Genomic DNA, 26,241 nt, shown 5'->3' with positions numbered 1-26,241 from the left:
TTTTAGTTTAGAGAGAAGGTGAGTAGGAGGTGACATGATAGAAGCTTACAGAATTATGCATGGCATGGAGAGAATGGATAAAGAATTTTTTTCCTCCCTCTCCCATAGCACTGGAATTCGTCGACATCCAGTGAGGCAGAAAGTTGGAAGATTCAGGACAGATTTTTTTTTAAATGACTTATTCATGCAGCACATAGTTCAGCCATGGAACTCACTCTCACAGAAGGCAGTGATGGCCACCAACCTGGATGGCTTTAAAAGAGGATTGGACAAATTCATGGAACATGAGGCTGGATCAGTGAGTGCTGCTGGAAACCACAGGAAGGGAGACTTGCTGTCGTGGTCAGCCACTGTGAGAACAGGAGGCTGGACTAGATGGGGCATCCATCAGGGCTCCTCTTACACTCTTAGGAGCAAGTTTGGCTCTTCAGACCTCAGTAGCAGTGCACCACTGAGTGTGGGGTCTTCAGCAAAGCAAGCTGTCCACTTTGGGGGACTTGCATTTTGTCTCTCTCTTTTCCCAGCCTTCCAAGGATGAGTCCCCTTTCCCTTAATTCTTTTAGTTCCAAAAAGCACTCTGCAAAGAACCAGCTATTTAAGCAACTCCTATTCTACCCCCTGTTGAGGTTTGCTGTGCACTACAAACGTCAGAGGCAGTTTTAATTTGGCTATTATGTGTAACATTCCAGACATCAAACGAAGCTTCTGATCAAAAGTTTGCTGTCTAGCTTTGTATCTAAGTCTGGAGAGTGCCTCTGTGTTGGTGTGTGTACGTATGTGGTGCGTCAGCCTCAGTTGCTGAAAGGTGGTCACTGTGTCTAACAAGGCCCCGGGGCTGCCATGTACTGGCTAGAGAGGCATTGTCTGATTAAATTGTTACGTATTTTATAATGTTGCTCCCCCTAACAATAATCTCTAAGTAGTTTACCTATGCGGTATTGCAAAATCTTTATTTGTCAATTTACCTTGAAATTAAGATGGGGGGCATGCGTTGCACTGTAATAACATGCCAACAACAACAACAACAGTAATAATTTATTTATACCCCGCCCATCTGGCTGAGTTTCCCCAGCTACTCTGGGCAGCTCCCAATTGAGTGTTAAAAACAGTACAGCCTTAAATATTAAAAACTTCCCTAAACAGGGCTGCCTTCAGATGTCTTTTAAAGATAGGATAGCTGCTTATTTCCTTCACATCTGATGGGAGGCTGTTCCACAGGGAGGGCGCCACTACCGAGAAGGCCCTCTGTCTGGTTCCCTGTAACCTCACTTCTCGCAATGAGGGAACTGCCAGAAGGCCCTTGGTGATGGACCTCAATGTCTGGACAGAACGATGGGGGTGGAGACACTCCTTCAGGTATACAGGACCAAGGCCATTTAGGGTTTTAAAGGTCAGCACCAACACTTTGAATTGTGCTCGGAAACGTACTGGGAGCCAGTGCAAATCTCTCAGGACTGGTGTTATGTGGTCCCGGCTGCCGCTCCCAGTCACCAGTGTAGCTGCCGCATTCTGGATTAATTGCAGTTTCTGGGTCACCTTCAAAGGTAGCCCCACATAGAGTGCATTGCTGTAGTCCAAGCGGGAGATAATCAGAGCATGCACCACTCTGGCGAGACAGTCCGCGGGCAGGTAGGGTCTCAGCCTGTGTACCAGATGGAGCTGGTAGACAGCTGCCCTGGACACAGAATTGACCTGTGCCTCCATGGGCAGCTGTGAGTCCAAAATGACTCCCAGGCTGTGCACCTGGTCCTTAAGGGGCACAGTTACCCCATTCAGGACCAGGGAATCTCCCACACCCGCCCTCCCCCTGTCCCATATAATACTGTGTTCCATTCCACACGTTTTTTTCAAAGTACTCTTTTTAAATGTTCTCAACTTGTGCTCCAGATAAAATTAGATTAAGTAAAGCGGAAAATGGTCAGAGAGCAAGGTAGCTATGGATGATAAGCCTTTGCAATTCACTTGTGTAATAAAAAATATTGTTCTTTGGATGAGCTGAGTGCTTTCTTCTGAGCATTTGGGGGGGGGGGATGCAAAATCTGTCTGCCAGACAAATTAGTTGCTTGAACATTTACCCATGTGCTGTACTGCTAAGAACACTATTTAGTGTTTGCTAAGCTGTTGCATGTGGTCATTGCTTAAAGCATGATTTATAAAATTTAAAAATAAGTTAAAGATGGGTGAAAGGAGCCCTACTTCTGTGTAGAATGTTCAGGCCTTTGTGGCAAGGGAGAGGGGTGTTTCCACATCCTCCCTGTGTTCTGTCTTTCCCTCGTGCAAGCATTCTCTCTGCTTCTGCTTGCCAGATTGCTTCAGAGCTGTTCCTTCCTGAATCCTCTCTGACCACCTTGCTGGCTTGCAAACAACCCGTGGGATCTTTGGCTTTCAAGAGGTTGCTGAACTACAGCTCCCATCAGCCAATGGGTGGGAGTTGTAGTTCAGCAACAACTGGAGGGCCAAAGCTTTCCCACACCTGGGCCGTAAGCCTGAGAAGAGGCCACCCCCTGAGCACACCCAGTCATGCCTCCCCAGCTTAGGCCATCTCTCTCCCCCTCTTTTTGCTTTCTCTTTCTCTCTCAGCTGAGGCAGCCTTGGGAAGTGTTTGTGCGTTTGAGGGGGCTGTGAGGGTGGCCTTTGGATTGCTTGTTGGCCCAGATTGGGGCGCTCTCCTTAGACTCCTTGGCTTTTACTCCGTTTATGCAAAGAGGAAATGTAGCTCCTGGTGGGGCCTTCACATTTTGATCTTGGTAGAATCAGTGATGCTGGTTGCAACCCGTACCTTTGACAACAGAAGATGGGGAAGGAAGAATGGCAGTGAGTGAGGTCTGCTCCAGAGTGCAACAACAGGTGGAGAGGCACAGTTTTTGAATGCTCACCCACTGTATGCATGGCGGTGGGGCGGGGAGAGAACACATCAGGGAGAGAGAGGTTCTAGCTCACCCTGTTTCCTGATGTGCTAGTTTTCTACTTCCCGAGAGTGTTTTACATAAGAGAGAATTCAAAAATGTGATTATGTGTACCTGCATTCTATTCTACTGTATGTGTGGAGCAGAGGCAGACTTCTTTCTTTCTTTCTTTCTCTGTCTTTGGTGTAGCCAATGTGATTCCCTCCAGGTGTTCCTGTCATCCATGCTAGCTGGGACTGGTGGGAACACAGAAAGCTACCTTCTGCTGAGCCAGACCATTGGGGCATCTAGCTCAGCATCGCTGACTCTCAGCAGCTCTCCAGGGTTTCAGGCACGGCAACTCTCCCAACCCAACTTGGAGATGATGGGGATTGAACCCACAACCTTCTGCATGCCAAGCAGGTGCTCTACCACTGAGCTGTGGCCCTTCCTCTGAACTCCCTATGGGAATTGGAGTCCAGCATCTGGAGGGCAACACATTAGCTACCTCTTCTACCTAGGACCCTCATACTTACGGGACCGCCTCTCCCGGTATGCCCCACAGAGAACCTTAAGGCCCACAAATAACAACACTTTGGAGGTCCCAAGCCGCAAGGTGGTTAGATTGGTCTCAACTAGGGCCAGGGCCTTTTCAGTACTGGCCCCGACTTGGTGGAATGCTCTGTCACAAGAGACTAGGGCCCTGCAGGACTTGACATCTCCACAGGGCCTGCAAAACAGAGCTGTTCGCCTGGCCTTTGGTTTGGACGCAGTCTGACCCTTATGTTTCCCTCCCCTTATGGTTTTGATCTATGGGCTACTATTAAAATGAGGCTGCATTTTAAATTGTATTTTAACCCATATTTTAATAAATTGGTTCCCCCCATTATGTTTTATGGTAATTTTATTGGTGTTAGCTGCCCTGAGCCCAGGGAGGGTGGGATATAAATTATTATTATTATTATTATTATTGTTATTGTTATTGTTATTGTTATTATTCAGCCAATTACCACCATTTAAAATATAATAATAAATAGATGAATATTAGAATAAATGGTGCATAATATTCTCAGGCCAGCTTCAGGAGGTGGTGGCGGGAGCTCCCTGGTCTGCTCAGCTTTGTGACAGCCCCTGTCCAAAGCCAGTTTTCAGTTTCAGTTCTGTGCTGTGCTTTACTTCCACCTTCTCAATTAACATAGAATCATAGAATTGCAGAGTTGGAAGGCAATGCAGGAATCTCAACTAGATCAGACATGACAAATGGCCACCCAGCCTCTGCTTAGAGGCTAGGAGAGTCCACTAAGAGTCCATCACCTTTCCATTGTCAAACAACTCTTACTGACAGAAAGGTCTTCCTGATATTCAGTCAGAATCACCTTCCTTTTAACTTGGTTCGAGTCCAGCCCTCCGGAGCAGGAGAAAACAAGCTTGCTCCATCCTCCATGTCACAGCCCTTGAGATATTTGAAAATGGCTTGAACTTGATTCCCTCCAGATGTTGTTGGACTCCAGTTGCCATCAGCCCCAGCCAGCATGGTCAAGTGGTCAAGGAGGATGGGAGAGGCTGCAGTCCAGCAAGATCTGCAGGAAACCATCAGCTCATCAATGGTTCCTCTTCATCCTGGAGAAGAGTGACTAGTGGGGTGCCACAGGGTTCTGTCTTGGGCCCGGTCTTATTCAACATCTTTATCAACGACTTGGATGATGGACTCAAGGGCATCCTGATCAAATTTGCAGATGGCACCAAACTGGGAGGGGTGGCTAACACCCCAGAGGACAGGATCACACTTCAAAACGATCTTGACAAATTAGAGAACTGGGCCAAAACAAACAAGATGAATTTTAACAGGGAGAAATGTAAAGTATTGCACTTGGGCAAAAAAAAATGAGAGGCACAAATACAAGATGGGGGACACCTGGCTTGAGAGCAGTACATGTGAAAAGGATCTAGGAGTCTTGGTTGACCACAAACTTGACATGAGCCAACAGTGTGACGCGGCAGCTAAAAAAGCCAATGCAATTCTGGGCTGCATCCATAGGAGTATAGCATCTAGATCAAGGGAAGTAATAGTGCCACTGTATTCTGCTCTGGTCAGACCTCACCTGGAGTACTGTGTCCAGTTCTAGGCACCACAATTCAAGAAGGACACTGACAAACTGGAACGTGTCCAGAGGAGGGCAACCAAAATGGTCAAAGGCCTGGAAACGATGCCTTATGAGGAACGGCTAAGGGAGCTGGGCATGTTTAGCCTGGAGAAGAGGAGGTTAAGGGGTGATATGATAGCCATGTTCAAATATATAAAAGGATGTCACATAGAGGAGGGAGAAAGGTTGTTTTCTGCTGCTCCAGAGAAGCGGACACGGAGCAATGGATCCAAACTACAAGAAAGAAGATTCCACCTAAACATTAGGAAGAACTTCCTGACAGTAAGAGCTGTTTGACAGTGGAATTTGCTGCCAAGGAGTGTGGTGGAGTCTTCTACTTTGGAGGTCTTTAAGCAGAGGCTTGACAACCATATGTCAGGAGTGCTCTGATGGTGTTTCCTGCTTGGCAGGGGGTTGGACTCGATGGCCCTTGTGGTCTCTTCCAACTCTATGATTCTATGAAATTAGCTTTTTTAAAGATTCTCATTTTTCACATTCCCCTTGCTGTTCAGAACTGGAATCTCTGCTGATTTTAGCTGCAGTATTAAGTGCCTTAAACAAAATTGATGCCCCAAAGCTCTTTAGGGAACCCCCCCCCCCATTTCTTCTTCCCTTCAGCTGCTGGCTTTGTGGTGCTGCATAGTTGAACCCTCTTATTACAAGGTTTTTGTGGTGAGTGAGCAGTTCCTTCAGGCCCTCAAATGCAACCATCTGCTGTTCAAGTCAACCTGCCGGTTCCTAGGACTGCTCAGGAACATCTGCCCCATAGCAGTCTCATTGAGGGTGCCAAGTGTGTGTTTTGTTGTCTTAAATCTGTGTTTTAGACAGAGATACATTATGTAAGATTTTAAACACCTTTGACAAAGCGCTTTGACAAAGATAATTTCTTGCAAAATGTAAGGGTTGCCCTTAATACATTATCGGTGTCGTGGTTAGAGTGTCTGGCTAGGAGCTGGAAGTTCAAATCCCCGCTCTGCCACGAAACTCACTGGGTGGCCTTGGACCAGTCACTGCCTCTCAGTTACTAGTCCACCTCACAAGCTTGTTGTGGGGATTAAATAAGAAAGCAGGAGAGGCGTGTACACCACCTCCTCTTTGAAGAAAATGGTATGATATGATTTTCTGTTCCTCCCCAAATGTATTGCTTGCCCATCTTCACATGCACACGTGATTCTATTCATGATAGCCAGGTCCCATAAATTTGATAAACTGTTTTTTTAAATATAAATATTTCCAATATCTTTTTGCAAATTAACATTTTTGCTGCTACACAATAACTACGCCTCTTTCCTTTGAAGCTTGTTGCCTCCAAATATGTTAATAGCCTGTCCTTAGATTGCAAATATGTTGGAAAAGCCTCTCTTAAGTTTCAGTGTATTTCTTAACCCCACTCCCTCCAGCCTTCTAATGTAAGTCCACCAGCTGGGAATAAAGCTGCCTGTCTCCTAACTGCACTTCCAACATACTTCAGTGATACTGCTATAAATTAGGCAGAGAGTCTGCTTCCTGTATTTAGACAGAGAAGCAGCAACATAGAGGTGGATGGGGGGAACGCTTTTAAGAAATGACCCTGATGCAGCCTTCCTCAACCTAGTGCCCTCCAGATGTTTGGAGCCTTCAACTCCCCATCAGTCTCGCTCAGCACAACCATGGGGAAGACAAGAAAGTGAAACTTTCTTAGGGGATCATTCTGAAGAACAGTCACTCTGCATCATCTACCTTGCCCAGTATTCTATTTCCATTAGTGCCCATCTCCAAATGCTTTAGAGCAGCCTTCACCAACCTGGTGCCCTCCAGAGGTTTTGGACTGCAGTGCCCATCAGCCCCTCCCAGCAGTGGCAGTTGTAGTCTGGAGGGTGCTAAATCAGTGAAGGCTGGATCTTCTGCTGTTGGATTCCTCTTGAAAAGGAGCTTGCAGCAGGAGAGATGGGGAGTGGGTTCTAAAGGTTCTCTTAGCTGTTTTCCAGTGAGCTTCCTGCCTCATGTTTTCCAAACATACACAGCATAGGGATGTGTCACGTCAGAAGGGACACGTGTGTGCATTTACACACACGCACACACACATAGAGAAGGGAGTTGGTCTTTCAAAACTTAGAACATGAGAACATAACCCTTCTTATCAAACAGGTTCCCCTGCCCATCCCCTTCACCCAAACCACAGATTCCTAAGGGAAGACATGGTTCCAGAGTTTCAGATGTGAGTCTGGTGGAGGCCACTGTAATTGCAGAAGTGGCCTTTGACAGCCAGGACCACTGAGCCTGTGCAAGGTTTGAGTGCCTTGCTGCAGCTTCAGGACTGTGAACTTACCAAGAATTGTGTGTTCCCACTACTCCCCAAGTCCCCCCAGAACTGAGGGAGGGAGGAAAGTATGGCTGGCTGCAGAAAATGAAGGAGCTGCAAGAGATTTGGCATATCTGGCATGGACGGTGACTGCTGCCCTCGATGTTTGTCCAGGGAAGGGCCTTAGCTCTGTGGTAGAGCCCAGGCTTTGCATGCATAAGTCCCCAGATCCGACCCTTGGCATCGCCTGCAGCTTATGAAAAGGAAAGGGTGATGTGTGAGGCTCTGTCTGAAACGAGAGAGGAGCAGATGAGTCTTCTTTCCCATCCAGGTCACTCATGCACATGTTCATTCATCACTCTGTCTCGTCCCACTTCTGTTTCTATTTGAGATTAAAAACAACAACCCCACACCAAAATGGAGAAATGTATGTATGCAGCGTACCGTGGTTGCAAGGCATTCCAAGGATGCCTTTGAAGCTTCCCAGTCTCTTGCATCCCTCGCCGAAAGGGAATAATTGTTCCAAGTGGCTAGAAACCTCCTGCTACACAGTGTGGGTTCACACAGGTGTGCCCCTGCTGGTGATGCAACATGATGACCTCACATCCCTTCCTGTAGTACAAGAAGAGGGAAAGATGGGACCAAGGGGGCAGCCATCCTTTCCCTCCCCAATACTGCATTCCTGGAAGGGGCAGCAGACAGGCATTTCTCATCACACCCCCCCCCCAAAGGAATTTGTGGCCCAGTTTCGAGCATCTGTGGTGATTGGTGGCAGCAGCAGGGCTCTAGCTGCTTGGACTGTTACCTTTGGTGCAGAGAAAGACTGGAAAACATTGGGCACCTCTCGCTTCACCTCATACTGAAAACATTTTTGCAGACATTTGGAGGAGTGCAAAACAGACCATAGCTGTTACAACCTGTGCATTATCCCAGGAGGTATAGGTCAGTTAGCTTTATATGATTCCTCAAGAGAAGCCCTGCCAGCCTGAATGCAACAGCGCTATGCAACTTGAGCCCGTGTGTGCTGGCTAAAGTCTACATATTAGATTTTCATGGCCCATTTCTGAGCAGGGGCTCTGGACACCTGCTTCTCTGACCATGCCCTCAGCATGGAGCATAGAACCATTCAGTTTGAGCAGGCCTCTGAGAATAGTTGCTGTGGCTCACTAAAAATAGCATTTTTTCACTCTTGCTGCCAGGAAAACCTGAAATAGTTTGTGTTGTGGGAGACACAGGAGGGCTGGATGGCAGGGCATGAGCACAATGGCCACCTCATCCTCCCTGGGGCCCCCTGTCTCCTCCATGCACCCCTCTTCCTCTGTGGGCCTCCTTTTGCTCCCATTTTCTTAAGCTACAGAAATCTGTGGTCCCCCAAAGTGTTGCCTTTGTCCAGTAGTCTGGTTTCTAAGCACACCCTACCCCTCCCTCTTGCCTTTCTTTGCAGGCAAGCCTTGTCAAGAGTTCAAGAATATGTTTCAGACGGCGGGGGGGGGGCATTCAAGGAGGGTGTGAAGCTGTGGTGGTGAAGGGTGGACCTGGGGGAGGGTCCCATGGGTGAAACAGAGGGTTTTCTACCGCCAAACCTGAGGTTCCCGCTATCAGGGTGATAGCTTTCCTTGAAGGAGAAACTTATAAAAATATCACCCCAGAGAATGGGGAGAAACTTGCTAGTTAATTTTTAAACTCTGTTAAAAGGTGTTTAAATTCTCTCTCTCCCCCCCCCCCCCAATCTTATCTAAGCTTGTCTCTGGGTGTGTTTCTTTTCTTCTCCCTGACAGGTCGCCAACCAAAGTCGTGCAGCCAGTACCGAAGGTGCGTCTCTTTGTGTAAATGTTTGTCAGATGTGAGCAGCGTCCCTGATCTTAGCAGAGAGCAGCCAGGGTCATCTCATTCTAAAGACGTCAGACCTGCAGTTCCTAGGTAGATGGTGGAAAATGGAGATGGGGGACCATTTTTCTCCCTCCAGAGTTTTTCTTCACCCGCAGGACTTTGCTCAAAAGCTTTTACTCCAGGGAGATTGGAGCTCAAAGTGAAAAAAGCACAGCAAATCGTTCTGGGTCGCTCTCTGCATTCTCATCCAAGAGCCAGGGAAGCATGGTGTTTTTCTAAATAGGCAGCGCCCCATGATGCTTTTCAATTTCTTTGTTAAACAAGAAGGATATAAACAGTGAGTTTATGGGTTTGATTTTTGGGGTGGTGACTGGAATCTCATTCTGCACAATGTGTCCCAGAGGCACAGGTGGCTTTCTCAATGAGGATCTGAATTGGTGGGTGGCACTTGCAACCCACCCACCCTACTCCAGAGACACACCACTGCTGGTACTTAGGTTATCAAAGTGTGGACAACAGGCTAGGGGGCAGGTTTTAGCCCCGCTGCCCTGCCCAATTTGCCACATATTTTGGTCCTTCGGCAGCATAACCAAAGAACACCCAGGATTTAAAAGAGAAAGAGAGAGAAGTTTTTAAAATACAGCTGGGACAGTAGGCTGCAATCCACTACTGGCTAGTTTCCCAAGAGCCACTTAGCCCGTGCTAGTGACTATAAATTTTGGACAGAAGGCTAGACCAGGTAGACCCTTGTCTCATCTGTCAAGGAACTTTTTATGTTGTTAAGTAAGAGTGCAGAGCAGACGCACGAGTACTTAACACAGACAGCATCAGCTTTCACTAGCCACATTGCTCCAGGTGTTCAGAACTACAACTGTTGCGAGCCCCAAGCAGCATGGCAAGTGGTCAGGGATAATGGGAGTTGTAGCTCAACAACGTTTGGCGGGCACCAAGGTTGGGGGAAGTTGACCTAAATGCACTTTAGTTTTTAAGAGGTCCCTTGTGTTGCATATTTTAGAATGTATGAGTGGAGTTCAGGAATTCTGTTTCAGCAAAAAGAATGCAAGAAAAGCCTGGATCAAACCCAATGGCCCGTCTAGTCCTGTATTCTCTTTTCTTAGTTGCTAGCTAGATGCCTCTGGGAAGCCCACAACCAACAGCAGCTCTCCCCTCTTGTGATTCCAAGCAACTGGCATGCAGAGGCATTCTGTCTTCAGCAGTGGAGGTAGAACATAAGCCACTGTGGTTAGCAGCCTTGTTCTCCTTCAATTTGAAAATACAAAACATAAAGGTTGGGCTTGGTGCATCCATTATAGTGTGGTTGTAATTAAAATTCTGCACCCCGCACAACTGAAGCAGATGACACAAACCAAGCACACACTAAGAGTGGTGAGAGCCCACTGATGAATGGGCCCAGTTCTTGCATAATGTTCAACCATGGCTTGGGATCCTTTGGGCCTCCAGATGTTGGGCTCTGATCAGCAAGCACTGGCACCACCAAGGGTTCCAGTCCCCAGAGGCCACTTGGATTGATGGGCAGGGTGTTGGGAGATTCAACTTGGAAGGGAAGAATCAGGAACTAATTCTTAAGTGCTCTCTTGATGCTTTTCTTCCTTCCTTTGTTAACCTTGCCTGCAAAGGAACACACACACATACACACACACACTGGCGGCTGCTATTCAGTCTGTGCCTGTTATAAACACGGAGCTTAGAAATATGTGCTAGAAAACTGGAACTTTGCTGTGCTTTGCTTCCCAAGGTAGCCAGAAGCCAGAGGCTTAACTAAGCTTCTGCAGCTTCGTTAGCTGGGTTCCTTCTCTCTGTTCCTCGTCTCCCTTTCTGCTCCCCAACTGCCAGTGTGGTGACAGAAGGGAGTTTAGTGTTCCGGTTTGAAAAGCCTGAGATTATGTGAAAGCAGAACTCTAAACTTAGCGCATGGAGGCAGCACCACTGCTTCCCACACAGGTAATTAGTATGCTGCCTCCAAGTACAGTGACAGCACAGCTGAATCTCTGGCATTTATTAAGTAGTAGTAGTAGTAGAAGAAGAAGAAGAAGAGTTTGGATTTGATATCCCGCTTTATCACTACCCTAAGGAGTCTCAAAGCAGCTAAAAATCTCCTTTCCCTTCCTCCCCACAACAAACACTCTTCAACAAACTTCAGACTAGCCCAAGGTCACCGAGCAGCTGCAGGTGGAGGAGTGGGGAAGTGAACCAAGTTCACCAGATTACAAATCTAACCACTACACCACACCGGCTCTCACAGTAGGCCAGGAGTTAGTACACATTTGGAGTGGGGAGGGAGGAGAAGAGAAAAATAGAGAAGAGAGAAAATCCTAAAGTGTCTCTGGTTAGATGGGCTGAAGGTGATGCTGTGCAGTTTTCTGGGGAATAAGGACAGTGTTGTCCCAAACTAGCCTTATGCTGCTGCTGTGCAGGGCCAGCAATTTAAGGTACATCTTGGTGTATACTGGGGTGTTTTATGCTCACCCCTCAGGTGCTGCTTGTAAAATAAATATTGAAGCATAAAGTACTTCCTGAAATAACTTCCATTGATGCCAGAGTGTTGCAGGAGCAGAAACAAAAACCCAGACGACCTCCCTACCCCTTGAAACCTGGATAGTAGTAGTAGTAGTAGTAGTAGTAGTAGTAATAATAATAATAATAATAATAATAATAATTTATTTATACCCCGCCCATCTGGCTGAGTTTCCCCAGCCACTCTGGGCGGCTCCCAATCAGTGTTAAAAACAGTACAGCGTTACATATTAAAAACTTCCCTGAACAGGGCTGCCTTCAGATGTCTTCTGAATGTCAGGTAATTATTTATCTCTTTGACATCTGATGGGAGGGCGTTCCACAGCGCGGGCGCCAATGCATCCCCCCCTGTGGAACCTGCCCCACCCAATCTATTGGCTGAGGCCCACTCCCAGGCAGCCATGACCCTTCCCCTTAAAAAGCAAAATACAAACTAATAATTTAACAGAATCATAATAATAATAATAATAATAATAATAAAACAAAACACAACACAACAAGAAATAATAGCGCTGACTAAATGCTTATCTAAATGCTTAGTAAAAGACGGGAGCCTTGAAATACCATAAAATGGCCGAGCTGGAAAAACAAAAGGCATTTTAAACTGGCCCTGAAAGGAGACAAGGACATAGGTAGCTACATAGAGCAGCAGAGCAGCTCCCCTAAAGATAGAGGCCATGTAATTGGTCCTCTGTGAAGAGTGACCAGGTTAATTATGCCCTTATCAGGGTTTATTCGTGCTCTGTTTGCCGTGGGACTGCCTTCGGATTATAGGGCGCCCATTTGCAAAGTGCCCTGTGGTGTGTTCCACCCCTTAGCTTGCCTCGCTGCTTGCTTCCTTGGCTATGGCAGCATATGGTCCTGCGAAACTGCCAGCTGCTCCAATCTTTCTACCCAGCTCTGGAACGACACTGTTTGGCAGTCTGAGGCATTGTGGGAACATAAAAATAGTGGGCAGCTTAATGGCTACTTGCAACAGAAACCCCTGTAGTCAAGGGACTGGGCATATTGGTGGGCCCCATGGCAGGGCTGGTGGTTCTTGCTGGGATAGTGCCTGGCTGCTGAGGATGCTGACTACCGTCTCCACAAGGCTGTTACAGCCACCTGTTTTTTGAAATGGAAAGTGGATGCAATACAACTCTTTCATCAGTATTTGCACAGGGAAAATAGGGCTTTTTAAAACAAGGTTAGACAAATTCACGAAACAGGTATATCCACACTTGATTGTTAACTAGAGCCTCCATTGGCAGAAGTAGTCTACAGTGGTGCCCCGCAAGACGAATGCTTCGCAAGACGAAAAACTCGCTAGACGAAAGGGTTTTTCGGTTTTGCGTTGCTTCGCTAGACAAATTTCCCTATGGGCTTGCTTCGCAAGACGAAAACGTCTTGCGCTTTTTTCTTAAAGCCGCTTGAAGAGGCGCTGTTGCGACGGACCGTGCTTCGCAAGACGAAAAGACTTGCGGAACGAATTATTTTCGTCTTGCGAGGCACCACTGTACCTGTGAATGTTGGCCTCTGGGAGCAAGCTATGACAGAGTTGTTGCTTTCATGTCCTGCTTGAAGACTCGCACATGGGAAAAGGCTGGCAGATTACATACATACATACCGTGTTTTTCCGTAGTATTGGACGAGGTTTTTTTGACTAAAAAATCATGTCAAAAAACTGGGGTCATCCAATACACAGATGGTGGCATGGCGGGGGGGTGGGGAGTGGCGTGGTGCCAGCCATTTGATTGGCGGGAGTGTGGCTTCCCCCAATGCCGCAGGGGGCAATCTGGGGGGTGTTTCCTGTCCGCAGCTGCGTGGTGGGAAGCACTCCAGCCAGCTCTTTGGAATGCAAATTCACCCGATGCCGCTGCGCATGGGAAGCACTCCCTGGATCGTTTCCCGTGTGCGGCGGCATCGTGGGAGGTTGCGTTCCTGCAAACCGGATGGCTGAAGGGAGCGCAAATTCACCCGCTGCCGCTGCACATGGAAAACGATCTAGGGAGTGTTTCCTGCCCGCGGCTGCGTGGGGGGAGATGCTCAACAACAATTTGGCCATCTCCCTTCATTTTCTTAAAATTTAGTCCCCCAAAATTGGGGGGGGTCCTTATACAAGGGGGCATCTTATAGATGGAAAAGTATGGTACATACATACATACATACATAATTTTATTTGGATGCTTTTCCGTATTTCAAGCCATGCTCAGGGTGTTATGTAAAAAAATGCATAATTACAAACATAACATACAAACTCCTCTTCTGCTCCTGCAGTGCTGCTCTTAGCTTGCATAAAATAATCATTGTTTGCTCATGTGAATGTATCCTGAGCTAATACAAAGCATCCCTTTGTCCTGTACATTCTGTGGCCAGTCTGTTTCTGCATCACCATGATGTGCAGTTTCTTGCTGCCTTCTGGATTATTTGGGATTTGACCCTTTTTATAACAAGTTCTTTCTTACGCTTTATTTTTCAGGAGCTGACCAGTGGTCAACAGAAAGCAGAATGTGAAGCAGGAGCTTTGGAAGTCAAGCAAGAGGACCCTAAAGAGGTGTGTTAGGTTGTTGATGGAAATCCTGAAGTACAGACTTCTAAAGAGTCATGTAACAAATCTTTTGAGCAGTGCTCTGAAAGGCCATTTAATTTAATTTTGGGAGCCTATTAATCCTCACAGTTCTCAGCTGTGGGAATTCGTGGGAAAAGTTAGAGGCAGCAAGTATTCCAAAGCTGCAGAGTTTGTAAAAACTAAATTACTTCTTAGTTTGGGGTGTCTTAATTTGGTAGTAAAGATTAATTAAAATAAGGATGCTGTGAATCAGGGATAGGGAGCCTGTGGCATTCCAGGTGCTAGACTCCATCTCCCATCAGCCCCACCTAAGGCGGCCAGCGGACAGGGATGATGGGAGTTGTAGTCCAACAACATATGGAGGGCATAGACACAACATCCTGCTGTGTTCCCCTCTGAAAACAGGGTGGGCATTCTGGACCCTGGGTGGGTTTAGAATATGGTTCTGTCAGTAGGCTGAGTGGGGAATCTTTGTTTGCCCACACAAGGGATGATCTCACTGTCTATATATTCACAGGGATTGAGAGCAGGGGCACAATTATATGATTCTGTTGCCCAGAAAAACACCCCTGCTGTGGACACACAGGAGTGAGTGCATTCAGTGCGGTGGCTTAGCTAGCTCAGTTCCTTTCGCAGCATTGCAAGACATGCCACTGCCACAACCAGGCCACAGTCTCTATAGGTTACAGCGACAACTGCCTGCCAGCTCCTGCATGTGACACTTTTGTTTGTTTAGATAATTGACAATATAATTGAAGAAAGCCAGAAGGTACATCAACTTGACTATGATCCATTGGGCTCGTCAGAAAAGGAGCTGTCCGATTCCCCGTCACATGCGAACACTTGGATTTCTGGAGCTGATGTTCTCCAGCACATTCCCGAACTCTTGTTTGCGGAAGCAGGGTTGCTACAAGGCCACGATGAAGAGCCCCCCTGCCAGGGCCCCCAGGCTGTGGCAAATGGAATGGAGCCCAGGCAGGCTTTGCAGACCCATGAGGGGGCATTGGAGCATCGGCAGGGGGAAGGTGATGCTCGATCAGTGGAAACCGCAAGCGAGATCCCATTGTGGCAAGCAGGAGAAGCCGACAAGGAATTGAAAAGTGAGGAGGCAGCTGACTCAAGGCTGGCGGATGTCTTGGAGGCACCTGTGGATTTCCTTCCTGCCAGAGATTCATCCGTGGCTGATGAGATGCCTCCTGTGAAACCACCGCGGCAGCTCAACATAGAGCCAGACATTGTGGCCAGCACAAAGAAGTCTGGCCCTGCCCGGCCTCCCCCGCCAGCAGGCCTCCCTCCCCCAAGGCCCCCACCCCCTGCTCGGCCTGCCCCACCGCCAAGGAAGAAGAAGAGCGACTTGGAAATCGAGACACACAAAACACCTGGTCTGGAAGGTAAGTTTTAGTTTTGTTGCATCCTTGTACCAGACTAAGGGTGGGCTACTTGTTTCCCTAGACATTGCTGGATTCCATCTCTCTCCAACTCTTGAGTATTTGCCATCCTGGCTTTCGGGATGGGTGAGAACTGGAGTCACATGATGGAGGAGTAAAGGTTGGTTTCCCCAGACTACGCAATCTGATTTAATTGGTAGAAACTCCTCACCTCTTTAATGTCTTGCTGTAGTTCCCAGGGAGACTTTTTCATCTGGTGGCCTCTTACCTCCCAATGTGTTGATGGAGTCCATAGCCAAAGATTCTCAGCCTTCCTTGGATCTGGCCAGCGCAACAAGCGGGGACAAAATAGTCACTGCACAGGTAAAATGGCACTTGAAATGTCCAATTTCCCACTGGAAGTAATGATTGATGCCCAGGGCAACGTGGGAGGGAAAAGGACCCCAAAGCATGGATGCATGATTGATCCACATGCTCCGGAAGAGGATGGTGGAGTGTATCTGGGGGACTGTGGCATTTCTGAATGTGGGTGCTGGGTTGTTTCTGGGAATGCTCCCTGCAAACTAAAAAAATCCAGTATGCAAAAACCCAGTGTGTGGGGTGGGGTGGGGTCTAGGCTTGATTTTTTTCCTGTCTAATAATCTACTTTTCACTGAGCATGATATGAGGGAGCATTCTGAGGCATGATTCCCCACCTGCATTTGGATGTGGTGCTGGGTGCTGTTTCTGAATGGGTGCTTAATTATCCATCTCTGTGAGACACAAGATGGTTTTTTTGTGAGCTTTTTAGCCAGCTGCTGATCTTTCAAATTAGTTCTCACCCTCACCATGCATTTAAACCACAGGGCTTCTCCAAAGAATCCTGGGAACTCTAGTTTTCCCCTTATAAACCTACAATTCCCAGCACTATTAGCAAACCACAGTTCTCCGGATTCTCCAAGGGAAGCCATGTGTTGTAAATAAGTTGTCTTCAACGTTTTTAGACCCAGGACCCACTTTTAACCCAAGCATGCATTTGGGGACCGATTTCTTAATCTTTTCCATATATTTGAATGGTGGTTATGACCCACCTTAGATCAGGCCACAACCTATGAATTAGTCCTGGCACACCAGTTGAAGACCAATGCTTTAAATCAGTGTTCCCCAACCTTGGGCCTCCAGCTGTTTTTGGACTACAACTCCCATCATCCCTCGCTAGCAAGACCAGTGGTCAAGGATGATGGGAATTGTAGTCCAAAAACAGCTGGAGGCCCAAGGTAACACTGCTTTAAATGAATGGTACAGATGTGACTCCAGTTCACATAATGGCAGAAGAGAGGGAGTCTGTGGGTATTCCCAGCAAGAATCACACTTTGCTCCTCCTCTGGTCCTGTGTCTGCGAATGCTAAGCCCAGGGTTGACAGTGCCATGTGCAAACCTAGGCTCATGGTTTGTTTCTGCTGGACAAGCTGTGAGTTATGAGCCAAGAACAACCTGTGGCTGCTGGCTTGTCTGGACTGAAGCAAACCATGAGCCTCGGGTTCAGATGTAACAGGAAGACAAATCATGGCTTAGCTCTAGGCAGCACTATGGCAGCAGCAGGACCAGCAGAGAATTGAAGCAACTGCCGATTTTGCAGAGAGTATTTGCATGCTTGCTCATTCACACTTAGCCATTTTTTAGCTTAGCGTTACGTGCAAAATGAGTCAAATATTCTCTGTAGAACAGTGTTCTTTGTAGGAAAATGGCCTTTATCCCCAGCCAGTTTAGCCAGTGGTCAGGGATGATGGGAACTCAACAACATCTGGGGACCTAAGGTTGAGCAACATTGTGTAACAGATACCAGGGAGCTACCGTTGGCACCACCAGGGTTTGTTCTTTGCAGGCTGTGCTGAGTCTAGAGTTGAAGCCCACTTGCAAATCCTACCTTATGGCTTGGGGACCTTTACTTCTAATGAATGATTGCCATTGGGAACTAAAGAGGTGACCAGTTCTCCCCACCCCCATTTGTATATGTGGGAAGAAAATGCACCTGCTTCCTGCCCTCTGCAGCAGTCCATTTGCCAGGCTCATTTGTGTTTGTGTGCGCGTGCACACGTGTTACTAGCAACTAGTGGTAAAGTTTAGAAAAAGATTTGCCACCTTACAATGCATTGTGTGTTTACTCAGAAGTAAATTTCATTGTGTTCACTGGTGCATCCTCCCTAGTGTGTGAGTTTAGAATCACAGCATCTGCATATACATTGGCTGCAGTTCTTAAAAGCAGGCTACATGTTTTACTGATCTTGCTTACGATGTTGATCTGCGGAAAGCCTGTTATAGTCTGGGATGTGCTTTGACCCATTTTCCTGCCCTGAAATGCTCATGAAACAGTATGTGTTCTTTCGTTTTTTGCATGTAAGCAAATGCCCTTGTGTAATTGCAGGAAAATGGAAAGTCGGCGGATGGACAAACGATCTCGAGTGAAGTGATTGGGCCTCAGAGACCCAGGTCTAATTCCGGCAGGGAGCTCACAGATGAGGTATCCAGGAGGGGGTCTGGTGTCAAAACTGTTACTGTCTGCCTATTTAAACGACTTTCAGGAACTGTGTGTTAAAATAAATACATACGTGCACAGATCATAGAATCATAGAGTTGGAAGAGACCACAAGGGCCATCGAGTCCAACGCCGTGCCAAGCAAGAAACACCATCAGAGCACTCCTGACATATGGTTGTCAAGCCTCTGCTTAAAGACCTCCAAAGAAGGAGACTCCACCACACTCCTTGGCAGCAAATTCCACTGTCGAACAGCTCTTACTGTCAGGAAGTTCTTCCTAATGTTTAGGTGGAATATTCTTTCTTGTAGTTTGGATCCATTGCTCCGTGTCCGCTTCTCTGGAGCAGCAGAAAACAACCTTTCGCCCTCCTCTATATGACATCCTTTTATATATTTGAACATGGCTATCATATCACCCCTTAACCTCCTCTTCTCCAGGCTAAACATGCCCAGCTCCCTTAGCCGTTCCTCATAAGGCATTGTTTCCAGGCCTTTGACCATTTTGGTTGCCCTCCTCTGGACACGTTCCAGTTTGTTAGTGTCCTTCTTGAATTGTGGTGCCCAGAACTGGACACAGTACTCCAGGTGAGGTCTGACCAGAGCAGAATACAGTGGCACTATTACTTCCCTTGATCTAGATGCTATACTCCTATTGATGCAGCCCAGAATTGCATTGGCTTTTTAGCTGCCGCGTCACACTGTTGGCTCATGTCAAGTCTGTGGTCAACCAAGACTCCTAGATCCTTTTCACATGTACTGCTCTCAAGCCAGGTGTCACCCATCTTGTATTTGTGCCTCTCTTTTTTTTTCATATATAGATATTTATTAGTTTTCCAAAAAGAAGAAAAGAAAACAAAAAGAAAGAAAGACCACAACAGCAAGCATAAGAAAAAAGAAAAATAGCAACAAAACACAAAACAGGTGTACAGTATACACAATAAAAAAGAATTTTTTACCTATCGAATTAACATTGTCATCTCTGTCATCTCTTTGTGGACTTCCTTCAGCTCGCCCGTAAATCTTCCATAGTCAAAATCAAAATTACACATTGCCTGGTTTGTATTGTCATTGTATTTGTGCCTCTCATTTTTTTTGCCCAAGTGCAATACTTTACATTTCTCCCTGTTAAAATTCATCTTGTTTGTTTTTGCCCAGTTCTCTAATCTGTCAAGGTCGTTTTGAAGTGTGATCCTGTCCTCTGGGGTGTTAGCCACTCCTCCCAGTTTGGTGCCATCTGCAAATTTGATCAGGATGCCCTTGAGTCCATCATCCAAGTCATTGATAAAGATGTTGAATAAGACCGGGCCCAAGACAGAACCCTGTGGCACCCCACTAGTCACTCTTCTCCAGGATGAAGAGGAACCATTAATGAGCACCCTTTGGGTTCGGTCAGTCAGCCAGTTACAAATCCACTGAGTGGTAGCATAGTCAAACCGCATTTTACCAGCTTCTTTACAAGAATATCATGGGGCACCTTGTCAAATGCCTTGCTGAAATCAAGGTAGGCTACATCCACTGCGTTTCCTTCATCTACCAGGCTTGTAATTCTGTCAAAAAACGAGATCAGGTTAGTCTGACATGACTTATTTTTCAGAAATCCATGCTGACTATTGGTGATCACAGCATTCCTTTCTAGGTGCTCACAGACAGTTTGCTTAATGATCTGCTCCAGAATCTTCCCTGGTATTGATGTCAGACTGACTGGGCGGTAATTATTTGGGTCCTCTCTTTTCTCCTTTTTGAAAATAGGGATAACATTTGCCCTCCTCCAGTCTGCCGGGACTTCGCCTGTTCTCCAGGAATTCTCAAAGATGACTGCCAGTGGTTCTGAGATCACATCTGCCAGTTCTTTTAATACTCTTGGATGCAGTTCATCTGGCCCTGGAGACTTGAATACATCTAAACTAGCCAAGTATTCTTGTACTATCTCCTTAGTTATTCTGGGCTGTGTTTCCTTTGCTGAATCATTTGCTCCAAATTCTTCAGGTCGGGCATTGTTTTCTTTATCGGAGAAGACTGAGGCAAAGAAGGCATTGAGGAGTTCAGCCCTTTCTGTGTCCCCTGTTTACATTTCACCATCTTCTCCTCTGAGTGACCCCACTGTTTCTTTGTTCTTCCTTTTGCTAGGAACATACCCATAGAAGCCTTTTTTGTTGCTTTTAACCTCTCTAGCAAGCCTGAGTTCATTCTGTGCTTTAGCTTTTCTGACTTTGTTTCTACACGTGCTGGCTATTTGTTTGAATTCCTCTTTGGTGGTTTCCCCCCTTTTCCATTTTTTGTACACATCCTTTTTTAATCTTAAGTCAGTTAAAAGTTCTTTAGATAGCCACCCTGGCTTCTTTAGGCACCTTCCATGTTTCTGTCTCATTGGTATTGCCTGACGTTGTGCTTTTACTATCTCCCTCTTAACAAACTCCCACCATCATGAACTCCCTTTCCTTTTAGTATTACTGTCCACTTCCCATATTTTATGAAGCCGGCTTTCTTAAAGTCAAGAAATTGAGTCCTAGTATGCTTGGCTGCTCCTTTCCGCTGTATAGTAAACTTCAGAAGAGCATGATCACTCACGCCTAATGATCCTTCCACTTCTACCCCACTAACCAGGTCATCAACATTGGTTAGGACCAGATCTAAAATGGCTGTTCCTCTTGTTGCTTCTCCCACTTTCTGGACAATGAAGTTGTCTGCAAGGCCAGTGAGGAATCTGTTTGACCTTATGCTCTTGGCTGAGTTTGACGTCCAACAAATATCCGGGTAATTGAAGTCCCCCATTACTACTATCTCCCTTCCTTTTGCATGCTTGGCCATCTGTTCCAGGAAGGCATCATCTATGTCCTCCGTTTGGCTTGGGGATCTATAGTAAACTCCCACAATGAGGTCCCTGTTATTCTTCTCTCCCTTAATTTTGACCCAAATGCTCTCACTTTGGCTTTGAGGTTCTAAATCTTGGATCTCTTCACAGGTATACACATCCCTGACATATAACGCCACTCCTCCTCCTTTCTTGTCTGGTCTGTTTCTCTGAAATAGATTGTATCCCCCCATTATTACATTCCAATCGTGGGACTTATCCCACCAGGTTTCAGTGATGCCTATTATGTCATATTTAGTTTGCTGTACCAAGAGCTCAAGCTCATCTTGTTTATTTCCCATGCTTTGCGCATTAGTGTACAGACATTGAAGTCCATTAATCATTCCCCCGTGTCTCTTATTTAAGGATTTTTTCCTCCCACCACTAGGTCTGCGTGCTGTTTGCTCCATTTGGTCCATGACATTTGGATGATCATCTTCATCAATTGATAGACTCCTACCTTCAGAGGCACTGTCTCCCTCCCCCACATTAGTCAGTTTAAAGCCCTCCTGATGAGGTTTCTGAGATTTTTGGCAAAAACATTTCTCCCAACCGTTGTGAGGTGCAGCCCATCGCTTGCCAGAAGTCCATCTTCAAGAAACTGCAGTCCGTGATCTAAGAATCCAAACTGTCCCTGTTTACACCATTTGCGAAGCCAGCTGTTCACTTCCACTATTTTTCCTTCTCTCCCTGGGCCACATCGTTCAACTGGGAGGACAGATGAGATGACAATTTGTGCATTTAGTTGCTTCAATTTCCTGCCGAGAGCCTCGTAGTCTCTTTTGATCTTCTGGAGGCTATTGCTTGCAGTGTCATTGGTTCCCACATGAACCAAGAGGAAGGGGTATTTGTCAGTGGGTTTTATGATTCCTTGCAGTCGTTCAGTTACATCTTGGATCTTAGCCCCGGGGAGACAGCACACTTCCCGAGACATCTTGTCAGGCCCACAGATCACTGCTTCTGTTCCCCTCAGTAGGGAATCCCCTATCACCACTACACACCTCCTCTTAGGTTTGGTCGGGGTTCTTCCATGAGCTGTCCGTTCCAAGGTCGCCTGCACATTCCCTGAGGACTGACTTTGCTGCTCGTCTTCATATACCTGATCGACTGTAATGAGGGAGAGATCCTCAAATGGAGTCTGCTCTTTGTCTTCCATGCTAGGGGAGAGGACCTCAAAGCGATTGTGTATTTCTAAACAATCAGAGCGAACCCTGGGCCTCCTACTTCTTTGAGTCACGTTTCTCCATATATCTGGCTCCTGTGTTGGTGAACTAGCCTCCTTCTCAGGGGAGTCCCCTGTCTCCTCCTTGGTGGAGACGGTGTGCTCTGTTGCTTCCAAGAAGAGCTCCAGCTCTCTAATTCTTTGGAGCGTAGCTACACGTTCCTCCAGTTGCTGGACTTTGTCTTTTAAGAGGGCAATCAACATGCAATTGCTGCAGGTAAAGCTGCTTGCAACCTTTGGCAAGATGGCAAACATTGCGCAGGAACCACAGGCGACTGCACCTGTTCCCTCCCCCTCCATCCTGAGAACGTGTCGTTGGTGGTGGCTACAGTGGTCCTCCATCATAAAAAGCGTGAAGACAGGACAAATAACTCCCCCCACGAGAAAAAAACCTAGGTCTCCCCCAACAAACGTTTGAGACTAGCTCCACTAAATCTAAAAGATGGATCAAACTGCGCGCGCCGCTAGGCACGCGCCGCTTCCCTGCTAGGTCCGATAAGCTCCTCCCACAGCTAATCCCCTGCCTCAACAGAAACCCTGCCCCCTCTGACCTTGGCACAGGGAGAACAGCTAATCAGTCACAAAGAAACACACACACACACACAAGAAAACCTTTTTTGCTCCTCCTTCAACTGCTGCCCTGCTAGGTCTGATAAGCTCCTCCCACAGCTAATCCCCTGCCTCAACAGAAACCCTGCCCCCTCTGACCTTGGCACAGGGAGAACAGCTAATCGGCCACAAAGAAACACACACACCCAAGAAAACCCTTTTTGCTCCTTCTTCAACTGCTGCCCTGCTAGATCCAAGAGGCCAAAAAGCCATGAGAACATGCTGTCTACCAAGTCCATTGCGGCAACTAGTTTGGTGTTGCCTGGTGCTCTCCAGATGTTTTGGACTCCCATCTTGGACAGGGAGTACTCAAGACACCCTAGGAGGGAAAATACGGAGCTACAGAGCACCTGGGAGAAGAGAGGAAGGAAGGAAGGAAGGAAGGAAAGTGCCCCCAAATGGCTCGCAGTTCAATTTTCTATTGGGAAAGCACATACTTAATGTTGGCTCCTAAGGAGCAGAGCACGTACTCACTTCTGGTGACTGAGTAGCTAGCATCCCCTCCCCAGGCTAGTGCTCCATGCACAGTTGGAGCAACAGCGTGACCTCGCCTCCACCCAAACTTAAGTACCTTTGTCTGACATTGCACCTGCAGGCAATCTGCGACTTCTGCCACGGAGAGATTGCCTCTGTGCCTGTTTCTTCAAGCCTGGTCCTGGGGGACAGTGGAGGAGGGGGCAGAGGGGATTCTTCTGGGGCCCCTCTGTTCCTGGCACATCCAGCCCGGGCTCTTCCTCCTCAGGCTCTCCTGCTGCCTTGTGGGAGGCACATAAATCAGCGCCTACTTTCCCTGGCTCAGCCTCTGGCCCCATAGCCCCCCCCCCCAGCTCCTCAGTCCCTGCCAGTCCTTGACATAGTGGAAAGAGCCCTTTATACAAAAAAAAAAAATGCTTCCAGGATCTCTTCCCTCCCATTCCGCTCTCCACATCCCTCTGCTGTCTCAGTCTTCACTGGGTCTTCCCTCCAGGTCTACAGGCCTAGACTGTCAGTGGGGCATGTGGGGAGCTGAATCTTGATTCTTCTTACTCCGCCTGAGGAGGGATGGCAGAGAGGGGAGGAAGTGATGTGGAAGAAGCCTTCAGGCGCATGCAGCACCATCAGAATGCTACCAAAACATCCTGGTAGCTTGGTATAAGTATTCTGTGTGCCTGTTTTGTGTTTTTTTATGCTGTGAACTGCCCCAAGACCTTTGGATGAAGGACAACACACACATTTAATTGATGATGATAAAATGATAGGCATAGGCATGAGGTTGTTTCATCTCCAGCGCTGGTATCCAGCTATCAACTAAGATCCTTCATTGAAGGGGTGTTTATGTGTGTTACATTGGGGTCCAACATGCTTAACAGCAATTTCTAAGAACTGCAGAGTCTGCTGCTGACGCCAACCTCGTAAAGGGATTTTACCTCAGGCCACATTCCCTAAGCCCTCCACTTCAGCCAGATTCACTCCAGTTCCTGGGGGCAATTGGTCTCTGGTCTGGTCCCAAAACTTTTCTGGCTGCTTGTACATTTTAACTAATTTTCTTTTTGTTAAAAAACCAAAAACAACAACAACACAAAACCACCCTTGTGTGGCCTTCTTCTTGGGAGACTTCTGTATAGGCCAGTCCCTTAGCCTCACCCAGCCATCTGCTCTCTTCTCCCGAGCCTCCCTGTTTTGCACTGGGGAAGAGACATCTCGTTATCTGAACCTCAAGCTCTCCACTTTCCCCTCAGCCTCCCTCACCAACTGTCTTTCCCAGCGGACAGTTATTTTTCGCAACGGACAGTTAACTGCTCCTTCTCCACTGACAAGAACCTGTAGCCAATGAGGGGCCTGCTGCTTCACGGACCAATCGGAGTGAACCCGCCTGATCCAGGCCCCACCTATAAGTATTAAAAGTGACTGTTGCCCTTTTGGCGCTTCTCCCTTTTCAGAGCCCATCAACAAGGAGCTGCTGCTAAGCAGGCCCTGAAGCACAAACACCTTTTTCCAAAGCACGTACACAGACTGCCTTATGCACAGCATTTCTCCTCACAAGGTCACACCAAAGGTCTGTCCAGGGCAGCCTTTGGCCCCAGCCAGCAGGGCCAGTGGTCAGGGATGGTGGGTGCTCAGGGCCAAAGCTGGAGGACAATCCTAATGCCCAGGTGTCTGGATTTCAAGCGCTGCTTGGGTGCATTGATAGCAAACCATATATAGCAATCAACCCCAGGTTTTTTTTGTAGTTGTCTTATTTGTCTTGATGAGTACAACGCCAGCACTGGGTTCAGTCAACTGTTTTTGCTGCTACCTTCTGTGGTTCCTCTCATCACGTGCACAAGCCTTGTCCATTGACCCTTCCTTCTGTCCTGTCTTCTTTTGCAGGAAATCCTGGCAAGCGTCATGATCAAGAATCTTGACACAGGAGAGGAGATACCCCTGAGTTTGGCTGAGGAGAAGCTGCCCACGGGCATCAACCCCCTGACGCTGCACATAATGAGGCGGACCAAGGAATATGTCAGGTAGGAATTGAGGACGGCACCTGGATGGTGGTGCCTGTTCTGCCCGCCTGCATTTCTTTATCAATGTCTCTTCTACGTATGGGCGCAAGTGTTGTTGGACTCCCGACTCCCATCAACCCCAGCCAGCATCACTAGCAGTCAAGGATGATAGGAGTTGTAGTCCAGCAAGATCTGCAGGGCCCCAGAGGTTCTCTCTCATGATTTCTGTTGGGTTTGCCTTTGGGGGGAAAACAGTCCAGAAACTTTAGCTGGTCCAGAACTCAGCTTCAAAATGATTAACTGTCACACACAGATATAAATGTATCGTTCCAGTCCTTTTCAAGAGCTTCACTGGTTTGTTTCCAGGCACAATTCACACAGTGGACTACTAAATGTACCTTAATGCATTAAGTGGTCTGGAACCCCTCTGTTTCTGAAGAACTACCAGCTCCCATGTGATCCTGCCTAGTTACCGTATTTTTTGCTCTATAAGACACACTTTTCCCTTCCTAAAAAGTAAGGGGAAATGTGTGTGTGTGTGTGTGTGTGTGTGTGTGTTAGGGAGCGAATGCAGGCGGGAGGCTCTGCTCAGTGTTCCCTTTAAAGAGCCGCGTGGAGTGTGTGTGCGGCTCTTTGAGGCTTTTCCCCGAGGACGGAGAAGAGCTGCCCTTCTTCCTCCTTGGGGAAAAGCCCACACACACTCCACGCCCTCTTTGAAGGGAGTGCGGCTCTTGGGGGAGTCTTAACTGCGCGCAGCCTCTCCCAGGCATGGGGTGAAGGCTCCCCTTGCTCAGGAGAGGCTGCGCATGGCCAAGCAAGAAGCTAGGACAGCCAGCAGGATCACTGCGCTGCGATCCAGCTGGCTGTTCTAGCTTCTGGCTTAGCCACGCAAAGCCTCTGCAGGGCAGCAGGGAGCCTTCATCCCGCTGCCCTGCGGAGGCTACGCGCAGCTATCCCTGGCTTTTGT

At 47.5% G+C, this 26,241-nt stretch overlaps 1 protein-coding gene across 1 annotated transcript in view; it reads left to right on the top strand.

Annotated features, from left to right (window-relative positions):
• Positions 1-26,241, top strand: part of WDR44 (WD repeat domain 44) — a 53,194-nt gene that overhangs the window by 5,359 nt on the left and 21,594 nt on the right. Inside the window, exons 2-7 of the mRNA XM_082207390.1 lie at positions 9,089-9,122; positions 14,134-14,208; positions 14,960-15,614; positions 15,844-15,974; positions 18,016-18,111; positions 25,159-25,295. Of these exons, the coding sequence (XP_082063516.1) occupies positions 9,089-9,122; positions 14,134-14,208; positions 14,960-15,614; positions 15,844-15,974; positions 18,016-18,111; positions 25,159-25,295 (1,128 nt within the window). The remainder of the gene's footprint in view (positions 1-9,088; positions 9,123-14,133; positions 14,209-14,959; positions 15,615-15,843; positions 15,975-18,015; positions 18,112-25,158; positions 25,296-26,241) is intronic.

The sequence above is a fragment of the Podarcis vaucheri genome, assembly GCF_965113315.1.
Source record: "Podarcis vaucheri genome assembly, chromosome: Z".
NCBI classification, from domain to species: domain Eukaryota; kingdom Metazoa; phylum Chordata; class Lepidosauria; order Squamata; family Lacertidae; genus Podarcis; species Podarcis vaucheri.
Note: the sequence above shows the minus strand (reverse complement) of the source record. Positions and strands in the feature narration are given on the sequence as shown.